Below are 21978 nucleotides of genomic sequence, written 5' to 3' on the forward strand. Positions count from 1 at the left end.
TGCCATGGATACCTTGCTTTTGTGTATTTGTGTAATTCATGCAATGAGCTTTCCTGAGCACTGTCGTACATTTGGGGAGAGGAGCAAAAGGGGATTAGACTGAAAAGAAAGTAATATTGTCCGACTTTAACTGCAGATGTTCCTCTTTGCGCAGTTTTCAGCTTAAGCGAATGAAGGCTAAGTTGTCAGGGATCTTGCAGGCTCTGAGCTAAAGGAAGTAGGTATCGAGCAAGAAGACAAAATCACAAGTCATGTGTGTCAGTGGAACTAGAGCCAGAGTCTCTGAGATAGCTCCATGCTATCAAACGGGTGACCCCGGCCCAGGAATTAGGGGGCAGTGGGAAGGTGGAAAGTGTGCTGGGAAAGAGGACTGAGCAGGGATGTGCGGGACCCCATTCTCCTCACCAGGCCATGTTCCTGGCACCAGAAACCGTGTTTTGTACTTGTTGATTTAACTGTTCTTCTGTCCCCGCAGATTGGACTGTGTCTCCCCCCAGGTATGTTAGCATTTTCACAGCATGTAGAGGGTTTTATATTATTGGCAGCTACCTGGTAATCTGGTACATACTAGCTGTTTAGTAATATTGAATGTCTCCAAGTTAGGATACAGCTATTACCTACTTCCTTAGCTGGTAAAGAATCTGCCTGCAATGAGGGAGATCTGTGTTCTATCCCTGGGTTGAGAAGATCCCCTGGAGAAGGGAAAGGCTCCCCACTCCAGTATTCTGGCCTGGAGAAGTCCATGGACTGTATAGGCCATGGGGTGGAAAGGAGTCGGACATGACTGAGCGACTTTCACTATCATTGCCCACTTAGGGCTTCCCAGGTGGCGCTAGTGGTAAAGAACCTGACTGCCAATACAGGAGATGCCAAAGGCTCGGGTTCAATCCCTGGGTCAGGAAGATCCCCTGGAGAAGGAAATGGCTACCCACTCCAATATTGTCGCCTGGAGGAGTCCACGGATGGAGGAGCCTGGAAGGCTACAATCTAGGGGTCGCAAAGAGTCAAATGTGACTGAAGTGACTTAGCATGGGTTACCCACTTTGGTGCAAAGAGAAAACAGTAAATAAGCATTGGAGACTGCAAGCTCCACGTTTAAAAAGCAATTTACGACAATCCCTTATCCTTTCAAGGAGTTATCCTAACATAGACCTTAGATAAATATGTTTACATGCAAGTGCTTAAAAAGTCTTCATTTTTAGCCTAAAAATGAAGTGCTAAACAAGAATTTTCTGAGAGTAGAGTCCCATCTATGTAATGAAATGAATATAACACATTCAGACTCTGAAATTTGTTGCAATGAATGGTGGGACACACAGACTTCTGTCGATGTTATTAGAAGGAATGCATCTAAATTAAGATTTAGTAGTGAAGTCTAAATTAAGCAAGTAACACCCAATAACAGATTACTGTCTGGAAATAGTAGAGCTCCCTAGCATAGTATAATTTAAAAGAGGTATATTTTAAAAATAGAGCATTGAGTATATTGAATTTTTAAAGTGAATTTTTGTTAATATCTTATGTTTGTCTTCTCCGGGCAGGCTGTGAAACGGGCAAGGGGTGGGGTGGGGTGGGTACACACTGAATTGAGAGCCAGAAGATCTGTCAGTTTTTACCTGGGGGCCTTGGGCATAAAGCAGATACAGTTCCAAGTCTCAGCTTCCCTATCTGTAAAGTGAGTATACAAGTACCCACCTCGCTGGACTGTAATAATTCTAACGATACTTTATAAATCATAAAGCCATACACACCTATGGTATTGCTGTTTTGTCTTATTGCTCTTCTGATCGTCATTCCTTTTTGTAGTCTTTCATTTCTGCTTCAAAATGGATGGTTCTTACAGGTCCATTTCATTGTGAGCAGTACAGTGCTCTTCTTGCCTTTGAATTTGGGTTCCTTGAGGCAACTAGAGACTTGCCTGGTGGCTCAGACGGTAAAGCGTCTGCCAACAATGCGGGAGACCCTGGTTCAAACCCTGGATTGGGAAGATCTCCTGGAGAAGGAAATAGTAACTCATTCCAGTATTCTTGCCTGGAAAATCCCGTGGACGGAGGAGCCTGGTAGGCTACAGTCCATGGGGTTGCAAAGAGTCAGACACAACTGAGTGCCTTCATTTTCACTTTCACTTGAGGCAAATCTGTTCAAGGATTAAATAGAAATGTTTCCCTTTCTTCTTTCCCTTAACAGATACTAAGCACCAGAAGTGAGCCGTCTGATGTGTGTTAGAGGCATTAATGGTTATTACTGGAGCTTTGGGGTAGGTGTGTGGGTGGGAGGCAGTGAAAGCAACCTAAAAGGAATTGACTGAGCTGAGCTCCCTTGGAGAGTAAGATCAAACCAGTCCATCCTAAAGGAAATCAGCCCTGAATATTCACTGGAAGGACTGATGCTGAGGCTGAAGCTCCAATACTTTGGCCACCTGATGCAAAGAGCGGACTCACTGGAAAAGACCCTGGTGCTAGGAAAGATTGAAGGCAGGAGGAGAAGGGGTGACAGAGGTTGAGATGGTTGGATGGCATCACTGATTCAATGGACATGAGTCTGAGCAAGCTCCAGGAGATGGTGAAAGACAGGGAAGCCTGGTGTGCTGCAGTCCATGGGGTTGCAAAGAGTCAGACACGATTGAGTGACTGAACAAGCTTCCAAGGGCATTCAGAAGGCAAAATGGGGGCTTCCCAGGTGGTGCTAGTGGTAAAGAACCCACCTGCCAATTCGGGAGACATAGAGAGGCAGGTTCATTCCCTGGGTTGGGAAGATCGCCTGGAGAAGGAAATGGCAACCCACTCGAGTATTCCCTAGAGAATCCCACGGACGGAGGATTCTCCCCGGCTGCAGTCCATGGGATCACAAAGAGTAAGACGCCACTGAAGTGACTTGGCACACAACACAAAACCAGTTGAGAGTAGCTGCATCGAATGGGTTAAATGTTAATGGGTTATTCCCAATTTAAATAATTACAATCAATTTCTGTCTGCCACGCACATGGACAGAAGCAGCATGAGATGAAGAAGTAAGGACGGGTGGGTGGTGGAGGGAGGAGACAGCAAGGAAAGAACACTTGGATTTTGCCCGTGTAAGAGAAGAGAGTCTAGTGAGGGAAGAGGGAACGGGTCAGGTAGAGGGTTATTACCTGAAAGGAGAGAAGAGTAACCGAGTTCACAGGCTAAGGAGCCGCGAGAGAGAACTTGACCCTCCAGGGAGGGTGGATGGGGCCCCAGCCTGGAGGAAGTAGATGTGCCAGGAAGTGGTCCCCAAACAGAGCATGTCTGCCACCACCTGGGCATCTGGTAAGGACACAGGTTCTGAGTCAGCAAGTCAGGGCAGAGGGTGGGGAGAGGGTAGGATTCTGCTTTTCTAACAAGACCCGCAGGTGATTCACAGCATTTGAGACAGATAGATCTAGAGTCTTGTCCCCGGGACCAGCAGCCTTGGCATCACCTGGGAGCTTGTTAGGAACACAGACGCTCAGGCTCCATCCAGACCTCCTGGATCAGGATCTGCAGGATTCCTCAAGAGATTCCAGGGCACATTCCAGCCTGAGGAGCTCTGCGTCGGTTGACATGAGATTCGAGTTTGGAGAGGGAGTGGGAAAGAGTTGGTGGGAGCCTCGGCTGGTGGCTGCTTCCAAAAGCCCAGAAAAGGTCACAGATATTCTTCAGCGATGCCAAGTGCCTTGGGTACCAATATGTTGAGTGGGGTTTTTCTGACTTGCTTGTTATAGTTGGGCAAAAGACTTCCTGTTACTATGTGGTATGCAGTGCTTTTATTTTTATTCAAGTCTCTTCATGTAAAAAAATAAATACTGCCATTTCTCTTTTAGCTGACTGATTACCTTGTAAAGACATTTCCTCAATTTCTGTGATGGACTCTGTGTTATTAAAGGTTCTCTAGAGAAACAGAACCGATAGTATGTGTGCGTACACAGAGACTTAGTTTAAGGAATGGGCTCCCACACTTATGGGGCCTGGCAATTCCTAAATCTGCAAAGAAGGCCAGCAGGCCAGAGGCCCAGGATGGCCTGGGGCAGAACAAGGTCCAGGTCTTCCTGAGGTCACCTGGTTCCTGTCTGCCACCAAGAGGGGTTATGGTTAAGCAATCCAAGAATGACTGCTATCTTTCCACTGAAAAATCCAGAAAAGAAAATCCCATACTAGTCTCCATTAGGACAGTCCAGTTTAACAGGGTAAATTCTAAACTCTGCTTCTAACTTGCCACTCATCAAACTCACATTTTATTCAAATAAAGCCATAACAGCAAGTTCAGACCTTTAATTCTATCAAAACCTTGTCAATTGTACATACATGTCACCTCCCTCCCGGGCCATCTCTGTTGTCTCTGATTCCTGAGTTTTTGTCTTCTCTGAACTCTTAAGAGTAATTATTCATGCCTTACACTGTTGGTTCTCTCAAGTTTATTCAAACCATGAGTATCAAGTGTGAACATTCATTTAAAATCTGTTGGACCAGCATTTATCCTTCTAAATGAATGTTCTCTTCTTCAAAGTAATCATTTATTATAATGACACTGCTATTGCTTAAAGCATCTTTGAAATGCGTTAGAAACTCCGTTCAGAAATTGATGCACATTCTTTTGAATTTCTTAAATATGGGTATAACTTTGCTCTTTGAAGATAGAGTACTTGAAACAGAAGACGTTTGAGCTGATAATTAAGGCAGGCAATCGAGTTAGGCAGTGTTATCCTTTGGCCAAAATTCAAACTCTAACCATGAGGTAATAAGAGAAAAATTCCCTCCTGTAGATAATGTCTGGATTTGCATTCTTTTGGAACAAATTAATAGCTTCCAAGGTGACTCTTTCACTGAGAGCTTCTGTAATCTGTCACTTGGATAAATCAATCATTACGTGTTTATTTTAAAACTAAATTTTACACTTACTGTCATTAATTTTATCACCAAAACTGGATCATAAGCATTTTAGATGCTTTCAGTTTTGAATCTGTCCCTGAGCACTGGTACTATTGTTCTTACTAGCTGAGCACCTGTCTGTTACAAGACTGGACGCTCCTTGAAAGCAAGGGCCACGTTTTAGGCACCATTACTCACCAGCCCTCGGCTTCCCTGGTGGCTCAGATGGTAAAGAATCCACCTATAATGCGGGAGACCTGGGTTCAATTCCTAGGATGGGAAGATCCCCTCGAGGAGGGCATGGCAACCCCCTGCAGTATTCTTTCCCGGAGAATTTCATGGACAGAGGAGCCTGGCAGGCTAAGTCCATGGGGTTTCAAAGAGTCAGACATGACTGACCAACTAAGCATACACACATATTTCCTTAGAGGCAGTGGATAAAACTTTGCTAAGTGAATATCAAATGAGTGCATTTGGTTCCAAGTCAACTGATAACAAATTTTAATGATAAAAGAAAACTTTTAGATCTTTAGTCCATTTCTGGAGTGATGACTGATGGCTTTTCAAAAAATGGACTTGGTCAATTTTTGTGAATAGAGTTTCTATTCCCTTTGGGAAGCATATACTATTGGATATCCACCTAAGGTTTGTTTGCTCTGGTATAAAACTTATTTGATTGTTAATACTCTTCATTTTGCACTGAATTTGAATAATAAACATTTGTCATTTTCTATTATTAAGGAAGACTCCCCTTTTCTGAAACATCATCACTTTTTTTCCTCCAAATACTTCATAGACTTGTTATTCAAAAAAGGCTCTTCTGTTTAAGAATTTTTCTTTATTTATTTTTGGGCGTGCCCTGCAGCATGTGTGATCCTTGTTCCCTGACCAGAGATCAAACCTGCGCTCCCTGCATTGGAAGCAGTCTTAACCACTGGACCACAGGGCAAGTCCCCCAAAAGGCTCTTCCTGAGAAAGTAGCTATGAAACCACAGTTCTTACTGTAAGTTCGTAAATTAGAAGGCCAACATACCACCTGCATAGCATGATGGAATGGTCACACATATTGGTCACAAATTTAATCAATTCTATATTAAATGCTAAGGAGAAATTTAATTGCACAAATATGGGACATACCATTTCAAATACAAATGAAAGGACAATCGGTGATGCTATCAAAATGTATCATACAAGAACATTCTTTAAAAGGATAAGAAAATTATACTCGGGACCCATAAATCTTTCTCATTAGAAGCCTATGTAGCGATTCATTCATGCAGGTTTTTTTATGTAGATAGGATGATTTTTTTTTTCTTTTTGAAGAACTCCACTGTAGCTATGAGATGAAAAATGTATTGATGTGACTACAATGTATTCTGGTAATGTATAGCTTTCTTCTGTTTTGCTTTTAGTGTTAGGATTGCTAAAAGCTTATAAAATACCCAACTGACATTATGTGCTTTTAATAGAGAGGACACGGCCGCATACATTATCCTTCTCCCATCATGTGTGGCGTTGCATCACTTGGCCTCTCTCTACACAGGCCGCTTTGTTAGGAGGGAGACCACAGGGGTTCAGGTTTCAGGCAGCGGGGGCAGGCTTGCAATCCTACCAGCCTGGCCAGTCCTCCGTCAAGCCTCAGCTCCGATGTTTGTCCTAAGGTTTCATCCTACCAGCAGGATGAGAAACAGACTTGACTTCTGGAGAAAGATGTCCTGGACTTTTTGCTCAGCCACATTTGCAAGACCGTGGCACTGCTAACCTCATACTTGCTGGGTTTAGGTTCAGACAGGGATGTCCCCAAGCAGAGGGCCAAACCTGGAAATAGGAAGCGTCTTGGGGCAAAACCTGGGTAAGATGGCTCCGCCTGGGAAGCCCCCAGGATGCCAGGGTATGAGGTGCCAGGGTATGCCAGAGTATGATGCATGCTGCTTCCCTCTGGCTCTTTGCAGAAGCATTCAAAGGAGAGGAACCTTCCAGCCATGGGGCCAAAGCCTCCCATCCTGAAGTCAGCTGCATCGGGCTGCCAAGGCATCACCCTCAGAAATGCAAGGAAGGGGCCTCTGTCGGAGGAGAGGGTCTGGAGGTACCCGCCTCCCCACTCTCTCACTTCCCCTCAGCCCTAGATGCTGGCACAGGCCTGGGGTGTAGGAGGAACTGCGGAACATCCAGCCCAATCAGATAAATGGGTTTGGTGTCTCCTCAGATTCCAGAACACATGGAAATGGCAATTCTGCCACAAGAGGCTCCATCAGAGATGATCTGGGTGACAGATTGCAGTTAAAAACTTCATCTATTGAACCTGAAAAAGAAGTTAAAAGGGCCTGCATTATTACCATCTCTGGAAAACCAAAACCAAAACCCAACAGTACTTAAAACCCACACAACATCCAACGTAACCATTTCAATGAGAACGGAGAATCCTGGCTTCCCCAGAAAAACTCAAAAGACAGAACATGCTGCTTGCTGTTCACCAAGAGAACGCGGATGGCTACTTGCCTCTCCATGGACTGGGCATGCAGGTATCGTTTCTCACTTGATGACAGAAGGCCCACAGGTGGGGACCAGATGCCAAGAACAAAGGTCAGTTTCTGAGAAGGAGACTAACTGATCACCAGGGCAGAGCCAGTGGAGATGCCTGCCTGGCCACTGATGTGTTGTGGCTAGACCACCTCAGGTGCATAATTATGGCTCAGATGAGCCTTGAGAAATCCTCCCTCCCCAGCTCTGGAGTGGAAGGGGGCCCCAGGGCTGGCTCAGAGTAAACTTGCAAGGAAGCACTGCCCAACTTCACACGCCCCTCGGTGTCCCCGGGATAACCAGTGGATGCCCAGGCAGCCTGTAGGACAGAGAGTGAGCAATGGTGAAACAGAGAAAGCCTGCCCAGGCTGCCCTGGTCAGGGGGGAGGCTGGAGGGCGTCCAAGGGAGGACCGGGCATCTGGTGTGGGCACAACCAGGCAAGGTAATCTTCCCCCAAAAGGATGAACATATAAACCTCCCCCTCTTCCCACCACCACACAGGGCTGCAATGGAACAGAACATAAAGGCATCTTTTTAAGGAACACCCAGACAGAGAACATAAAGCGACACGGAGGGAGAGAGGAGGAGGAGCCAGGAAGGCAGGAGGGAGGGGGAGACATACAGAGACAGAGGGAAGCTGCCTCCAGGACAAGAAATAATGGGGAGTAAGCTTCCCTGGTGGCTCAAGTGGTAAATGATCCGCCTGCAATGCAGGAGACCTGGGTTCAATCCCTGGGTCAGGAAGATCCTGGAGAAGGGAATGGCAACCCACTCCAGTATTCTTGCCTGGAGAAGTCCATGGACACAGGAGCCTGGCAGGCTATAGTCTTTGGGGTTGCAAAGAGTCAGACATGACTTAACAATTAATACACACTTCAAGCATTTTTGCTAGAAACATTGGAAGAAAGCAACTGTCATTAAAAACAATTAGTGAAGCATCTGTATTAAAAAAAATTTTTTTTTTAACTGCAGGTTCATAGAGACTGGTGGATTTTTTGTCTTGTTTGAGTGTTTTCCTTTGTTGGCAATTAGCCACAAGAGTTCTGGTTCAAGGAAGTTGCCTTTCAGCACAGACTAGCCTGGGACAGAGGGCAGGCTCAGCAGAAGACAAATCCAGACAAGACTTGACTGGTGTCACTGCCTTAGCCACACCACCTGAAAAGTCTTGCCAAATCCTGGGGAGGAGCTACTGGATAGAAAATCCAGAATGCACCAGATATGACCTGCAGTTTGTTAAGAGAAGAAGTCTCAAGGGTTATTCTTTAGCGGTCTTAGAAATCCTGGAGAACCTTCCAAATATATTTTTTATAATTTTATTGATCTTATTTATTTTCTGGCTGTGCTAAGTCTCTGTTGCTGCAGTGGGCTTTTCTTTAGTTGTGGTGAGTACAGGCGACTCTCTAGGTATGATGGGAGGGCTTCTCATTGTAGTGGTTTCTCCCGTTGCAGAACACAGGCTCAGTAATTGTGGCGCAAGGGCTTAATTGCTCTGAGGCATGTGGGATCTTCCCAGACCAGGAATGGAGCCCGTGCCTCCTGCACTGGGAGGCAGATTCTTTACCACTGAGCTACCAGGGAAGCCCTCAAACGTTTTTAAAGATGGATGTCTCGACCATGTGTCCTCCTCCCCTAACTAACACATTTCCCTAACATTCTACTGCCCTGAATATGCACATCAGGAAAGCATCATTCTTCTTTAGTTAAATTGTTAGAAATACTTCAGAGCATTAACATGTATTTATGTTAACAATATATTTAAAAATTATTTTCTGAGTGTCCTGCACAGTGAAACCACTGAGAGAAAACCTTAAGGAGCCTAAAAGGAAAAGTCACTATATTCTTTTTAAAAAAAATTTATTGGAGTGCAGTTGATTTAGAGTGTTGTGTTTACTATATTTCCTTTTGGTAGTAAATGTTTCTCACTTCTTACATTCTGAAAAATGTGATATTATATTTCCCCTTTATCAAGATGCCTTTCCTTTTCCATTAATTGATTCTTTTCTCCCGTGATATTATTCTACCCTTTAACTGTCGTTCTGGGGGTACTTGAGAACTTTTTTTAAAGGTCAGATTTATTTTTTCATTTTAAAAAATTTTCTGGCCCCTCCACATGGCATGTGGGATCTTAGTCCCCTGATCAGGGACTGAACCTCTCTCCCTGCCGTGGAAGTGCAGAATCTTAACCTCTGGAGCACCGGAGAAGCCCCTACTTGAGAATTTTTAACATACCTCTAGAAGTTACGCTGAATTTTCGATCAGAAAAACTGCTCCTTCGGATTAAAGGTTCACTCATTTTTTCCAGAAATAATTTAATGGTCTCCTTCTTTTCTGGGCTTGTACTTGACAAATTTAGAACTTTTCCATTCACTTTTACAGTGGAATTGCTGAGCCCAAACCAATAGAAGAAATCAAACAATGCATCGGCTTTGAATTCATACGCAAAGCTCAAATCTTCTCCGTTAACAACCTTGTTTCCTGGAGGGAAAAAATTCTTTACTGCCTCTTGAAAATCAAACTGAAAGAGAAAGAAGCATTTAATTAATTACATGGATATAACTATAACATATTATAGACATACATTACCATCCAATTATATTATAGAATTAACAGCTGTCCAAATGTCCAAAATATCACACCTTTTATTTCTCTTTCTGACATAATTTTAAATAGGTGCCTTTATTTAAAAACAAACAAACAAACAAATCTTTGCCTTTGCATCAAGTTCCAACTGCTTGGTCAAACTGATATTTATTCTTACCCCACTTCTCAGAAGTTGCTAGAAACTAAGTTCACTTTACTGGTAGTGATAATGCAGCAGTAGAAAATGTCAGTCTGGATTCAGTTAAGTGAGAGTTAAGCTTTAGGGACTCCACCCTGGCTTGCAATGTCCAGACCCCCTTCTGTGTTGGCAGCTCTGGATTAACACAGGCCAACTCACCTGGAGCCGGTAGCTTTCTCCAATCACTGAGGAAATGACCATGTCCATCCCCTGCTCTATCTGTCTTCTTATCTTGGGGTGTCTTGTGTTCACAAGAAATGCATATGTCCTTTCTAGAAATGAGGAAGCACAAGTCAAAAACAAGGGTGCACTTGTGACCTAGACCTACTTCTTAGAGCATAGTCGGCTTTCCGGTCACCAGCATGCCAAATGATATCAAGGGCTCAGATGCACTAACAAGCATTCCTTGTTACACTGTGATCTGTTCCTGGCCCCTCCTGCAGAGAAGGGCATCTTGACTTTGAATTAGGAAGTGAGCAGGGGATCTGAATGACTGAACAAGATGAGCAGAGAGTCGGCTCTATGAATCTGAATGAGGAAGGGCGTGTTTGAGAAGTCTCTTTGGAATTGGTAGGCCCATTCTTACTCTCTTGAACTCATTTTTAAGAACATTTTAGAAGTAAGTTTAAGAAATTCTAACGCTATCACAGAACTTATGCTCGTTGACTCTCCACATATCACTTTGAGCAGGAGGAAGATGGGCAAATGGAGATATTTTCATATTGGAATTTGAGTTAATTTAGTTGCTATCAGTTTGATTTCCTGGAAGAAACAATAAAGGGATATCTTTGAAATTTGAAGGCCACAGCATGAAACATGAAAGCATCTGCAAGTCATTCCTCACAGGAGCATCTGATACGGGGTAGACAGTATGATGTATCGTCATCATCATCATCACTCCAGTCATTTTTGCAACCCCTTCAGGCTCAGAGATCACTTCCTGCCAAGACAGGAAGTACGAAAGAAAACTCAGAGACAGATGGCTTCTGCCGCAGGGTCATTTAGAGGTTTGCTCTGCAGGCCTCCGCTGATGGCCTAACCCATCTAGCTTCCAGCCTTGCACAAGCTGACACCTTCTCTGCTTTCTCCATGTCCAACTTCTGCCTCATCAACAGGCCACAGTCCACAGCCCAGAAAGGCAGAACCAAACCCAAACTTTATATACCTACCTTTCAAGGAGTCCTTTTTGGTCTGTACATGAACAAAAAAGAGCATTGGTTTGCTCAATATAGTTTCCCTGTAGTCTTTATAATCGCAGTAGTTGGTCAGTTCCACATATCTGTGAAAAAAGCAGAGATGATTACAAATGCTATGTAGCCTTCCACTGAAGTCAGGTTAGGCATGTACTCAACACGTGCCTGCTATATCCACAGATCTTCCAAGGGAAGTCCTCTAAAATGTATTCTTCAGGAGGCAGCCATATCTTATATCAAATAAGCAATTCCCCCTCCCTGGTTGACTAACAGATCAACCTGCCACCCAAAGGAGGCCTGGGCCTGGGGGTGCCTGGCACCAGCGCTCAGCTCTCAGGGGCAGCCTTTACCAGATGATGACCCCTTCCATCTGTTTGGGCTGTAAGAGCAGTGTGCGTGTGTGTGTGTGTGTGCATGTGTGTGTGTGTGTGCATGCACGCTCAGTTGTCCCTGACTCTCTGTGACCCCATGGATTGTAGCCCACCAGGCTCCTCTGTCCATGGGATTTTCCAGGCAAAAATACTGGAGTGGGTTGCCATGTCCCTCTCCAGGGTAGCTTCCCGATCCAAGGATCAAACCCTCATCTCTTGTGTTGGCAGCTGGATTCTTTACCACTAGCCACCTGGGAAGGCCCTAAGATAGCGCTACCAGAGCACTATGTATCTCTGAACTGAGAATGAATTACGCTTAATAAGTGGACTTCTCAAGGTCTTCTCCAGTGCAGTCATCCTAACTGATGGATCTGAAATTGTCCTTTCCTTCTCTTCTTCTCTTCCCTTTTCTAATCCTGAGATAAACCCAGGCCCCTTCAGAGATGCAATATTCACATGAACTACTTCACATCTCCCCCGATTGTGAGCTTGTACAGTTTTTAAAAACTAATGTAGGATTTCTCTTCAGGGCCCTATTCAATTTAGCCTCCTTGGTCTTAGTTCATTATTTCAACCCAGGAAGATCTTTTTGCTTTTTGACTGTGTCTTCCAGCATGTCAGTTTCCTCTCCCTACTCTGCACATTTTCCAAGCCTCCTTTCTGTGTCTCTACCTGCACTGTTGATTTAAAAGAAGACAGATATAAATTGGCTTCTTTCAAGAAGATGGCTAATTTTCTAGCCAAACCCAAGTTCAGAAGCAGCATGGACACGGGTAGGCTGGGGGACGCGTCTGCCCCGGGCCCTCTTCAAGACAGAGAGGCATCCCCACTGATGGGCATCACTGTGAGGCCTGCATGGGGTGAATGGGGGGCTTTTGCTATAGGGCTGTGTGTTGGCTTCTAGTCCCAGGCAGAAACCGCTCCTGCATTTCTGGCTTGTGGTCCTTCCAGAACCTGACCTGAAAAATCACCGCCTTGGGGACCACCTGCAGCTGGGGGGCTCTGGCCACACAGTCTGCAGCCTCCTTCCCCATCAAGCTGGTTAGAGGGGCCAGAGCTGGAGACCCAGACCGAAGCCTGGGCCAAGAGCAGTGGGAGAATTTAGCTACCCCCGAGTCAGGAAAACACAGCTTCCGCTCGTCTGCCTCTAGCTGCGTCTCTTCCGGGTGAGATAACACAGATGCAGACTGGGATCTGCATGGCTCTTCCTCCGTGCCTCCCCCACCCCACCCTTCCTGGGCAGAACAGGGTGGAGAGAGCATGGGGTGAGCAGGCCCCTGAAGGGCAGTGTCACCGTTCTCTTTGTCCCAGCTGACCAACTGCCAAAAGGTCCTGGAGAAAGGAAGCAAAGGAGAAGGAAGGAGGAAGGGAATGACCCTTTGCTGGGTTCCCTCTCTCTCATTCATTCATTCACTAAGCCTGGGTGCTGACCTGTGCCTTACGCAGCTGAGGCGCTCAGGGCCCAGAAAGTGGGGGTAGGGTCGCAGGGCAACAGTACAGGGGTCCCCCTGTGCTCTCCATCCCCTCTGTCATCCATCTATTCCATCTATTTCCCTCAAGGTGATTCCTCTGCTCTCAATAGCCATGGTCTTATGGTCACTCTCTAGGGCATGCGTGCGAGTGTGCGTGCGTGCGAGCATAATACATTCAGAAAGCCTGCAGTCTGGACTACCCAAATGACAGTGCACTGTTTGCCTCTGGCTAAAATCGATTGACCTCTCATTGGAGGTATTGTTTGGCAGGGAAAAGATAAAAATCTCAACTTGGAAACAATCACTGGTTGGGAAAATAATTGGTTTCCCCCAGAATTCCGCAGAAGAGGCTTTTTCTGAATGCCACTAGCCCTGATCAAAGAGGAGGGACTTGGAGGAGGGAGGGGAAGGGGGAGGTCTTCTGGAGAGTCACATGTTGAGTTAAATGCATAACTTATCATGAGTCACTTCTTCTGGAGCCTGAATTTAATAAGATATCCTGAATAATAAGACGACTCTCAACATCATATAATCTTCCTTTGATGATTTAGAGGCACTTTTAGGATCTTACCCGGGCTGTCAACAACATCACAGAGCAGTGCCAGTTATCGCTGTACCACAGATGTGAGAAAATGCTGCTCACACGAGAGCTCTGATAACAGAATTTACAGACGAGATTGTGGCAAGATCCCCTGCTTAACGCTCTATTGAAACCAGGTTGCAAAGAAGAAATATCCCCTTACGTTCATCCATTCCCAGCCTCCCAGATATGGTCCAATTGTTAAACGCCTCAGAATCACAGTGGAATAAATAAATGGGAACATCCCTTTTGAATTCAGACAGATGCACAGACACTGCCCTTCAGAGGCCTGCTGGTATGAAATCTGGATATGCAAGTCACTAAGATACAAAAAAGACAGAGGACCTAATTGTTAAATCTCACAGGTCTTCAAGTACCCGACATTCAACCAACAGTTTTAAGATGAGCCTGAGTAGACTCCCTTAGTCTGATGAGACTAGCTATCTCATCTTTCATTATGTGTATTTCTGAACTGCTAATGCAGATACTGCTCCTGCGTCCTGGATATTTATTATATTTGCTGAAGTTATCCCTAGGGAAGAGAAGCGAACATTTGGAGAGAGCTGCTTTAAACTCTGATTTCTTCAGTGCTTTCATCCTGACCCCAGGATGCTCCTAGGTTGGAACTTTCTACACCTGGCTTTCATCCAGGGATTGAAAGGCAGAACACTGTGATAGCAAAGCATGGTGGTGGTGGTGGGTAGTCGCTCAGTCGTGTCTGACTCTTCTGACACTGTGGACTGTAGCCCGCCAGGTTCCTCTGTCCATGGGATTCTCCAGGCAAGAATACTGGAGTGGGTTGCCATTTCCTTCTCCAGGGGATCTTCCCAACCCAGGGGCTGAACCCAGGTTTCCTGCATTGCAGGCAGATTCTTTATCAACTGAGCTATGAGGGAAGCCGCAGTGGAAAGCGTAGTGATTCAAAATAAGAAGATTTAAATTGTATCCTGATTGACTGGCTATGTGAACTCAGTCCCAGAGCCACAGCTCATCATGACCTTGAGTGAGTTACTTAACCCATCTGACCTGGTCCCTCATCTATAAAAGGGATATAACAGAATCACTTTCCATTTGATGATGTAATGAAGTGCCAGTAACATAGACATACAGACATGGGCTCATAGTAGATGCTCAACGAACATTATTAGTGTCTTTAACTCTGGCCAACTCCACTGGCCCTAGGGTGAAACTCTATAAGCTTCTGATGCACAGCCAGGGATGTGTTCATTCAAGTTACCAGGAAAAGAGGACTATATACGTATCTGAAAAATAAATAAGAGTTTCTCCTTCCTTGATCCAATTTCTTTCCTAATCTTTTTAGTTTGGAAAGCTAAAGGGAACTGCTTAATGAAGGCAATATCTGAAAGATGGGACCAAGAAAGAACATAGAATTTTTGCTTCTAGCAAATCAGGGGTAGGTAAGATCACCCACCCCAAAGATACCTATTCTTCTCCAGTTCCCTTCAGATTTTACATCATCTTGGAATGATTCAAAAGTCACTCCAAATTTTCCTGGCCCCTGAATATTTAAACTGGCTTCCCTCATGGCTCAGCAGTAAAGAATCCGCCTGCTAATGTAAGAGACTTGGGTTCAATCCCTGGGTCAGGAAGATCCCCTGGAAAAGGAAATGGCAAAGCACTTCAGTGTTCTTGCCTGGTGAATCCCGTGGACAGAGGAGCCTGGTGGTACAGTCCATGGGATCACAAGGATCTGGACACAACTTAGCAACTAAACAACAACTGACAATTTAATACTCAAAGACAAATAGAAATTCAAACACATGGCTCACATCTGTGTGTGTGTGTTCATTTCTAAAATATGTAGGGAATAGAGAAAAAGAGGAATACATTGGATAGTCCTTGTGTAAAAGGCCCAGAAATTGCTAATAGCTTCCACAATTCTTTGCTGTGACTAAGCAAAAGCTTACAAGGACATTCTTTCCAATGTCAACTTGTTAGTTTTATGCAAAACCTCCCCTACACACTCAAAACAGTTCCTTCGGTTCATCATCTCAACCGTCATCTTCTGCCCGACTCCTGTGAAATAAACAAAAATTTCAGATTCATCACTCTAATGTCTGTGGCTCTAATCATTGATATGCATGTTCAATCATTCATTTCTGCAATAAACAGTGACTAAGCAAATATTAGGACAAACCTAGACAGTGTGTTAAAAAGCAAAGACATCACTTTGACAACAAAGGTCCGTATAGTCAAGGCTATGGTCTTTCCAGTAGTCATGTACAGATGTCAGAGCTGGATAGTAAAGAAGGCAGAGTGCCAAAGAATTGATGCTTCTGAACTGTGGTGTTGGAGAAGACTCTTGAGAGTCCCTTGGACAGCAGGGAGATTAAATCAGTCAGTCTTAAAGGAAATCAACCCTGAATATTCTTTGGAAGGACTGATCCCGAGGCTGACGCTCCAATACTTCGGCCACGTGATGCAAAGAGCTGACTCACTGGAAAAGATCCTGATGCTGGGAAAGATTGACAGCAGAAGAAGAGGGCAACAGAGGATGAGATTGTTGGATGGCATCACCAATTCAATGGAGATGAGTTTGAGCAAACTCCAGGAGATGGTGAGGGACAATGAAGCCTGGCGTGCTGCAGTCCATGGGGTTGAGAAGAGTCAGACACAATCTGGTGACTGAACAACAAAGCACCTACTATGTGCTTGGCACTGGGGACCTAACAAAGAAAATAGTCTTGCTCTCTAGAAGCATACAGAAGCCCTTAGGAGAGGGCTAAGAAAACACCATTTCCGTATGAAAGGATTCACAACTAAGACCTCATTGCTTATAGTCTGATTATTGGTCCTACAGCACTGACATCACAGGGGAGCTTGTAAAACTGCAAAATTCTGGGTCCCTCTCCAGTTGTGTCTGATCTAAAATCTGTGTTTTAACAAGCTCCTCAGTAGACTTGCAAGCTTATTAAAAGTTTGAGAAGCTTTGGCCTAGGACACAGCCCCTGTTACTCAGAGGCTTACAAACCAGTTAATCATTCAAACACACACAGACCAGAGGAATGCACAGTGCTCTGCTTCTTGTGTCCACAGGGCTATGTCCTAGCGATGTAAATAAGAAGAAGTAAAGCCAAGAGCCTGGAGTTAGAACCGTTTACTGAGCTGAGTCAGGTATAGCAGAAGGGTTGTTCTGTCAGGCTAAACAGACTGCCAATGGGTGGGCAGAGCAGGAGACAGGAGCCCAGGTCGGGGCAGGGAGTCATGGCTTAGCTGAGCCTTGCGGACTGGGGGTAGCTGCATCCAGGCCTGCAGATGTGTGTTTGTAAGGACTAGAGTGTGGCTGGGAGGACAAAGCCAGGCTCCCAAGGAAGAAAGCAGCAATGGCTTGTGGCTTTTTTCTTGTTTTTAAATTGCACCTGGTCTTAAAAAGTATTGCAGCATGCATCCCCTTAGCTGAGGCACATGGGATCTAGTTCCGTGACCAGGGATCAAACCCAGGCCCTCTGCATTGGGAGCTCAGAGTCTTAGTCACTGGACCACCAGGGACGTTCTGTGGCTCATGGCTTTTGAATCACCCCATCTGGGTTTGATTCCTGCCTCTGTGGCTTCCGCAAGTATTTTAACCTTGTTGAGATGCATATTCTCACCTATAAAATCTGGCTGACAAGAGGTGCCCCATGAGGAGGCTGAAAGATTAAATAGCATGTAGAAGTATTTGGCATTGGGGCTGCTTGATGAGAACATAAGCTGACATTGATCCCATGATGAAGATGTGCAACTGACTATCTTGAGGACTTAACACATTTTAATTCTGAACAACTTATAAAGTTGTTGGCATTATTAGTCCCAGTTTACAGCTGAGGAGACTGAGTCAGAGAGATAAAGTGACTTTCCCCAGTCACTCAGCTAGTAAGCAGCGGGACTAGGGTATAGACCAAGGCAGCCTGGCCCCGGCGCTCATGCGTGTCCACACTTTGTTCTTGTGGTTCAGTCGCTCAGTCGTGTCTGACTCTTTGTGACACCATGGACTGCAGCACACCAGGCTTCCCTGTCCTTCACTATCTCCTGGAGTTTGTTGAAACTCACATCCCCTGAGTCAGTGATGCCATCCAACCATCTCGTCCTCTGTCACCCCCTTCTTCTCCTGCCTTCAATCTTTCCCAGCATCAGGGTCTTTTCCAATGAGCAGCTCTTTGCATCAGGTGTCCACATTTACCCTGAACTGAATTCCATAAAAATCATAGTTCAACATATGAGAGGTTATTACTTCATCAATACCACTATGCGTCCTGTTTAAGGGGCTGCTATCCCAGGCAGGTCATTAAATCCAAGACTCAGACCTGGGGCCAGAGCACAGGATTGGTCGTGTCAAGAGCCCACTGAGCACAACAGTAAGGGTGGCCAGGCTCCATGTGGACATGCTTCTGAGAAGTGGGCCCAGGCCGCAGACAGAGCCCAGGCACCTCCCACCCACGGTGGATGGAGCTGACACGTCCCCCAGTGACAATCTAAGTGTGATCCAACCCTGACGCATCCTCCCTTGAGTCTTTACCCCCATGCGTCTCCTCCCTGCCTCCCCTGCACTTCTTGCCCCAGGCAGCTCACCTCAAGAGGGTTGAGACCATCACCCAGCTAAGCGATGCTCAGACCTGAGCAGAAGCAGGTCACAGAGCTACTTTCAGTGGCTTCCTTCATACCGCTGGACTTACTTTCTCTCTTAGGCTGATTATATGTGTACTGGCTGATGTAATCCCAGTCATTTATTTGAGGTTCAGGAAATCTATGAGCGCGCTGCTGCGTCCCAGAGGAAGCCAGAATTATTCCAGGTTGGAAGCAGCTAGCTGACAGCCTGGGCTGTAGACAACTCTGCAGAGAGGCCCTGGCCCTGCAGTTCACCGGCATCTCACCTGGGGAAATTACTTAATTTGAGTCCTAGTTTTCTCATCTGTAAAAATGGGAAACAAACAATGGTGCCAACTTTGCCAGCTTTTGTGAGACAATAGCTGTGAAATACTTTGCACCAATGCTGAGACTCAAGTAAACATTAAAGAAAAATGTATTTGCTTTTTTTCCAAGCAGCCTCTTACATGCTAGAGGACGATGGAAAACAAGGGATTAGGGCTCCTCTTTGTCAAATGTTAGCCATTACATCCCACTAACAGGGTGCATTACAGGAAAAAAGAAAAAGGGAAAGGTGTGTGTATGCGTGTGTGATGGTTAATGGTAATTTACACCTGGTACCCTGAGCAAATTTCATTTGTAACATGGGTGGGAATTCTGAGCTTGATTCTGGGATCTTTAGAAGTGTGCTAGAACTTACTGGGAAAGAGTAAATCATGCAAATTACTCTTCAGTTACGTTGGCTAGAGATCACCGAAGGAAGGAAGAAAGGAAGAAGTGAACGACAGCTCAAGAGCAACTATTTTGAGACAGAAAGCTGCATCTATCTTCACACCAAAGACAACTGGGTAAATCTGTGGCAGCTTGAGAAGCAGCAACTTCAGACACTGAATTTTGACTGTGCCCCTCACTCCTGATCCACGAGGGCAAAAGCTCTCACTGCCACCCACAACTGTCTTCCCCTTCTTTCCAGAAGGCTCCCTCTGTTCCGACCAGGTTCTCTCCCAGTCCTCTTTCAGGACTGCACACCCACCTGCCACGGTCTGTCCCCCAAGAGGAAGGCAGGTTGTTCCACCTCCCGAATTATTCTCAGGTACACCTTGTCATTCTCAGGTACAAAAGCTCTCACGCTATTGCTTAGCCCATAAGAACCTTGTATTTGCTGATTCTTCTTTGCACCCTGGTCTCTGTTACCTCGTCATTGTTTATTCTGGACTCCAAACTGCCGGGGGAACCACTGCTGTTTAATTTTCCCTTATGGAGGAGGTGTTCAATGCAAGAGTTTAACAACCAGACTTCAATACCAGTTCAAGTTTTGCAGCGCTGTTGGCTGAGATCGGGGGAGTAAGGACTGCCTAAGACCTAACTTATAGCTTCAATTAACTCTGGACATTTTTATTTTTCATACTCTGTTCTCAAATACAATGCTTACCTTCTTTTTTAAATCTCTGCAAATCTGATTTCTAGCTCAGTTCCTACCACCCTGCTTATGGCTTGGAATTTTCAATTCGCTCAGAAAGGGAGAGATTTTTGCTGGGGAATCCTGTATCAGGTGCTCAGTGAAAGCCCTCACTATCTTTTGAGAGGAAAAGGAAGGTGTTCCCCAGCAGCTTTGAAGAAGGCATTTTAAATATCTCCTTTGGTTTGCTTGCCCCTCTTGACTTTATTCCACCCATAGGGTGCCCGGGGCTGCTGTCTCTCCCTGGAGCAAAGGCTTTCTAGCTTAATAGCTGTCTGCTCACTCATCTCAGAATCAACCTGTTCCACTGCCTGATACCCAGCTCCACAGCACAAAAGCAAGCTCCCCACCGTGTAGGTGACTTCTGGAGGCACCGGGTGACCTCTGAAAGTAAGAGACCCCAGCAGAACCCAGGGTGAAACTCCTCCTCCTTTGCCCTCCCAAAGCCTGCCTCAAATGGGCTTCAATCCCGCTGCTTTCAAGTCCCCAAGGAAGTGCTTCAGGCACTTTTCCACCACACTTAAACATTCAGTGAAAGTGATGTCGCTGTCCTGTCGGACTCTTTGCAACCCCATGGACTGTAGCCCATCAGGCTCCTCTGTCCATGGGATTCTCCAGGCAAGACTACTGGAGTGAGTTGCCATTTCCTTCTCCAGGGGATCTTCCCGACCCAGGGATCAAACCCAGGTCTCCTGCATTGTAGGCAGACGCTTTAACCTCTGAGCCACCAGGGAGTGACCCTCCATCAAGTCGTTGTGGCCCCAGCTCTGTTCCCGGAAGCCACACTCACTGCACTCATCTTCCCAGAACGGAACTGCCCACTCGACAGCCGACTGCCCGCTCAACAGCCCACATGGTCCCTGGGTTGGACTTCACGGGCTTTGGTTCCTTCTCAGACCCGGTTTATTAATTTCTTTTTTGAAAAGGCAGTGAGGCTAAAGATGGGAAACTGTAAACTGCTTGCTCTCACCGGGTCTCCTCTCCGGATCCAGCTGATAGCGCAGAAGAGAACCACCTCTCCAAGCCGCCCCCCCCCCCCCCCCCCCGCTAAAGCGAGGGTGTGAGTCTCTGCTTAGCAAGGGTGTGCCCCCAGTTTGATCTCATTTGACCGGGTTAAGGAGCCAGAAAGGAAGAATCATCAGCCAGTTCCGCGCTCCCCTCCCTGCCCACCCCTTACCACCCTCATGAGCGGCTTGGACAGCTGAGAAATGGTGCAAAGGGCAGAAAAAGCCAGGGCAGGGGGAGCTCCGCTCCTCTGGGTGATGTTAGCAATGAGAAAAATCTAGAAGTGTGATGGGGGTTAGGGGGTCCAGGCTGGATCTCTGGAAGTGAAGCATGGGGATGGGGATGGGGGTGGGCAGCGTGGAAGCCTCGCGGGAACCAGGAGGCTGGCCGGGGTGAGCGGCGAGGCCACCCACCTCCTCATGTAGCTGCTCAGGCGGTAGAGCTGCCCGTCGAGGCGCACGAAACCGTCTCCGAAGACGTTGAAGCCCCCGCGCGCGGCGGCGGGCTCCGCGGGCGCGGGCACCACGAGCTGGTCGCCGCGCAGCTGGAAAGCTCCGGGCTGCAGCCGCAGCAGCTGGCCCAGGGGCAGCAGGGCCAGCTCGCAGTCGCACGTCCACAGGCTGCGGAGCTCCCCCGACGAGATGGACGTCAGGCTCGGCCTGGCCGCGGGCGCGCTCTCCAGCCCCGCCATGGCCGGGCTCGTGCTCTCGCTGTTGATGGCCCCCGGGGAGGCGCCGGCGCCCCGACTCGGTCCGCCCGGGACCCCGGGACGCCGCTCAGGTCCCCGCCGGCGAGGAGCGCAGAGCTGCGGCCACCGCGCCGAGAAAACGGCCCCGGCCCCGCGCGGCCCTTTTATCCCGCGCCGCGCCCCTCCCGGCCCTCGGGCACGACCCTAGACGCTCCGGGCGGGCGCGTCACAGCATCTCAGGACTTGGCACGCTCCCGCCCGGCCGCGCCCGCTCGCGGCCAAGGGTTTACTCATTGCCCTGGGGTCCGCCGCTCCACGCCTGGGGCTTGGCCCGCCCCTGCCTGGACACTGTGGCGGCGAGAGGGGGGTGTCGGGGGGGGGGGGACACACACTGCCAGGGGACACTGCCGCGGGGACAGTGCCAGGAGGGAGGGAAGTGTCCACCGAGGGTGCCGGGTCAG

At 46.9% G+C, this 21978-nt stretch overlaps 1 protein-coding gene across 1 annotated transcript; it reads right to left on the reverse strand.

Moving 5' to 3' along the window:
* Positions 1-6988: 6988 nt before the first annotated feature.
* Positions 6989-21520, reverse strand: MEDAG (mesenteric estrogen dependent adipogenesis). The gene is made up of 5 exons (XM_068984738.1): positions 21243-21520; positions 11335-11444; positions 10325-10437; positions 9616-9901; positions 6989-7167 (listed from the first exon to the last, which is right to left on the reverse strand). Exons 1-5 carry the CDS (start codon positions 21518-21520, stop codon positions 7043-7045), a joined length of 912 nt encoding a protein of 303 aa, XP_068840839.1. The 3' UTR covers positions 6989-7042.
* Positions 21521-21978: the final 458 nt, after the last annotated feature.

This window comes from Capricornis sumatraensis, chromosome 12, assembly GCF_032405125.1.
Source record: "Capricornis sumatraensis isolate serow.1 chromosome 12, serow.2, whole genome shotgun sequence".
NCBI classification, from domain to species: domain Eukaryota; kingdom Metazoa; phylum Chordata; class Mammalia; order Artiodactyla; family Bovidae; genus Capricornis; species Capricornis sumatraensis.

Bases quoted from the DNA above. Each gene is read 5' to 3' on its own strand.
- MEDAG (XM_068984738.1), bottom strand. From the start codon at position 21,520: ATGGCGGGGCTGGAGAGCGCGCCCGCGGCCAGGCCGAGCCTGACGTCC. The intron at 10,438-11,334 runs GTAGGTATATAA...CCTCATTTCTAG, and splicing joins CAAAAAGGACTCCTTGAAAG to AAAGGACATATGCATTTCTT. The intron at 7,168-9,615 runs GTATGTTAAAAA...CTTCTTTTTCAG, and splicing joins ATTCAGCGTAACTTCTAGAG to GTTCAATAGATGAAGTTTTT.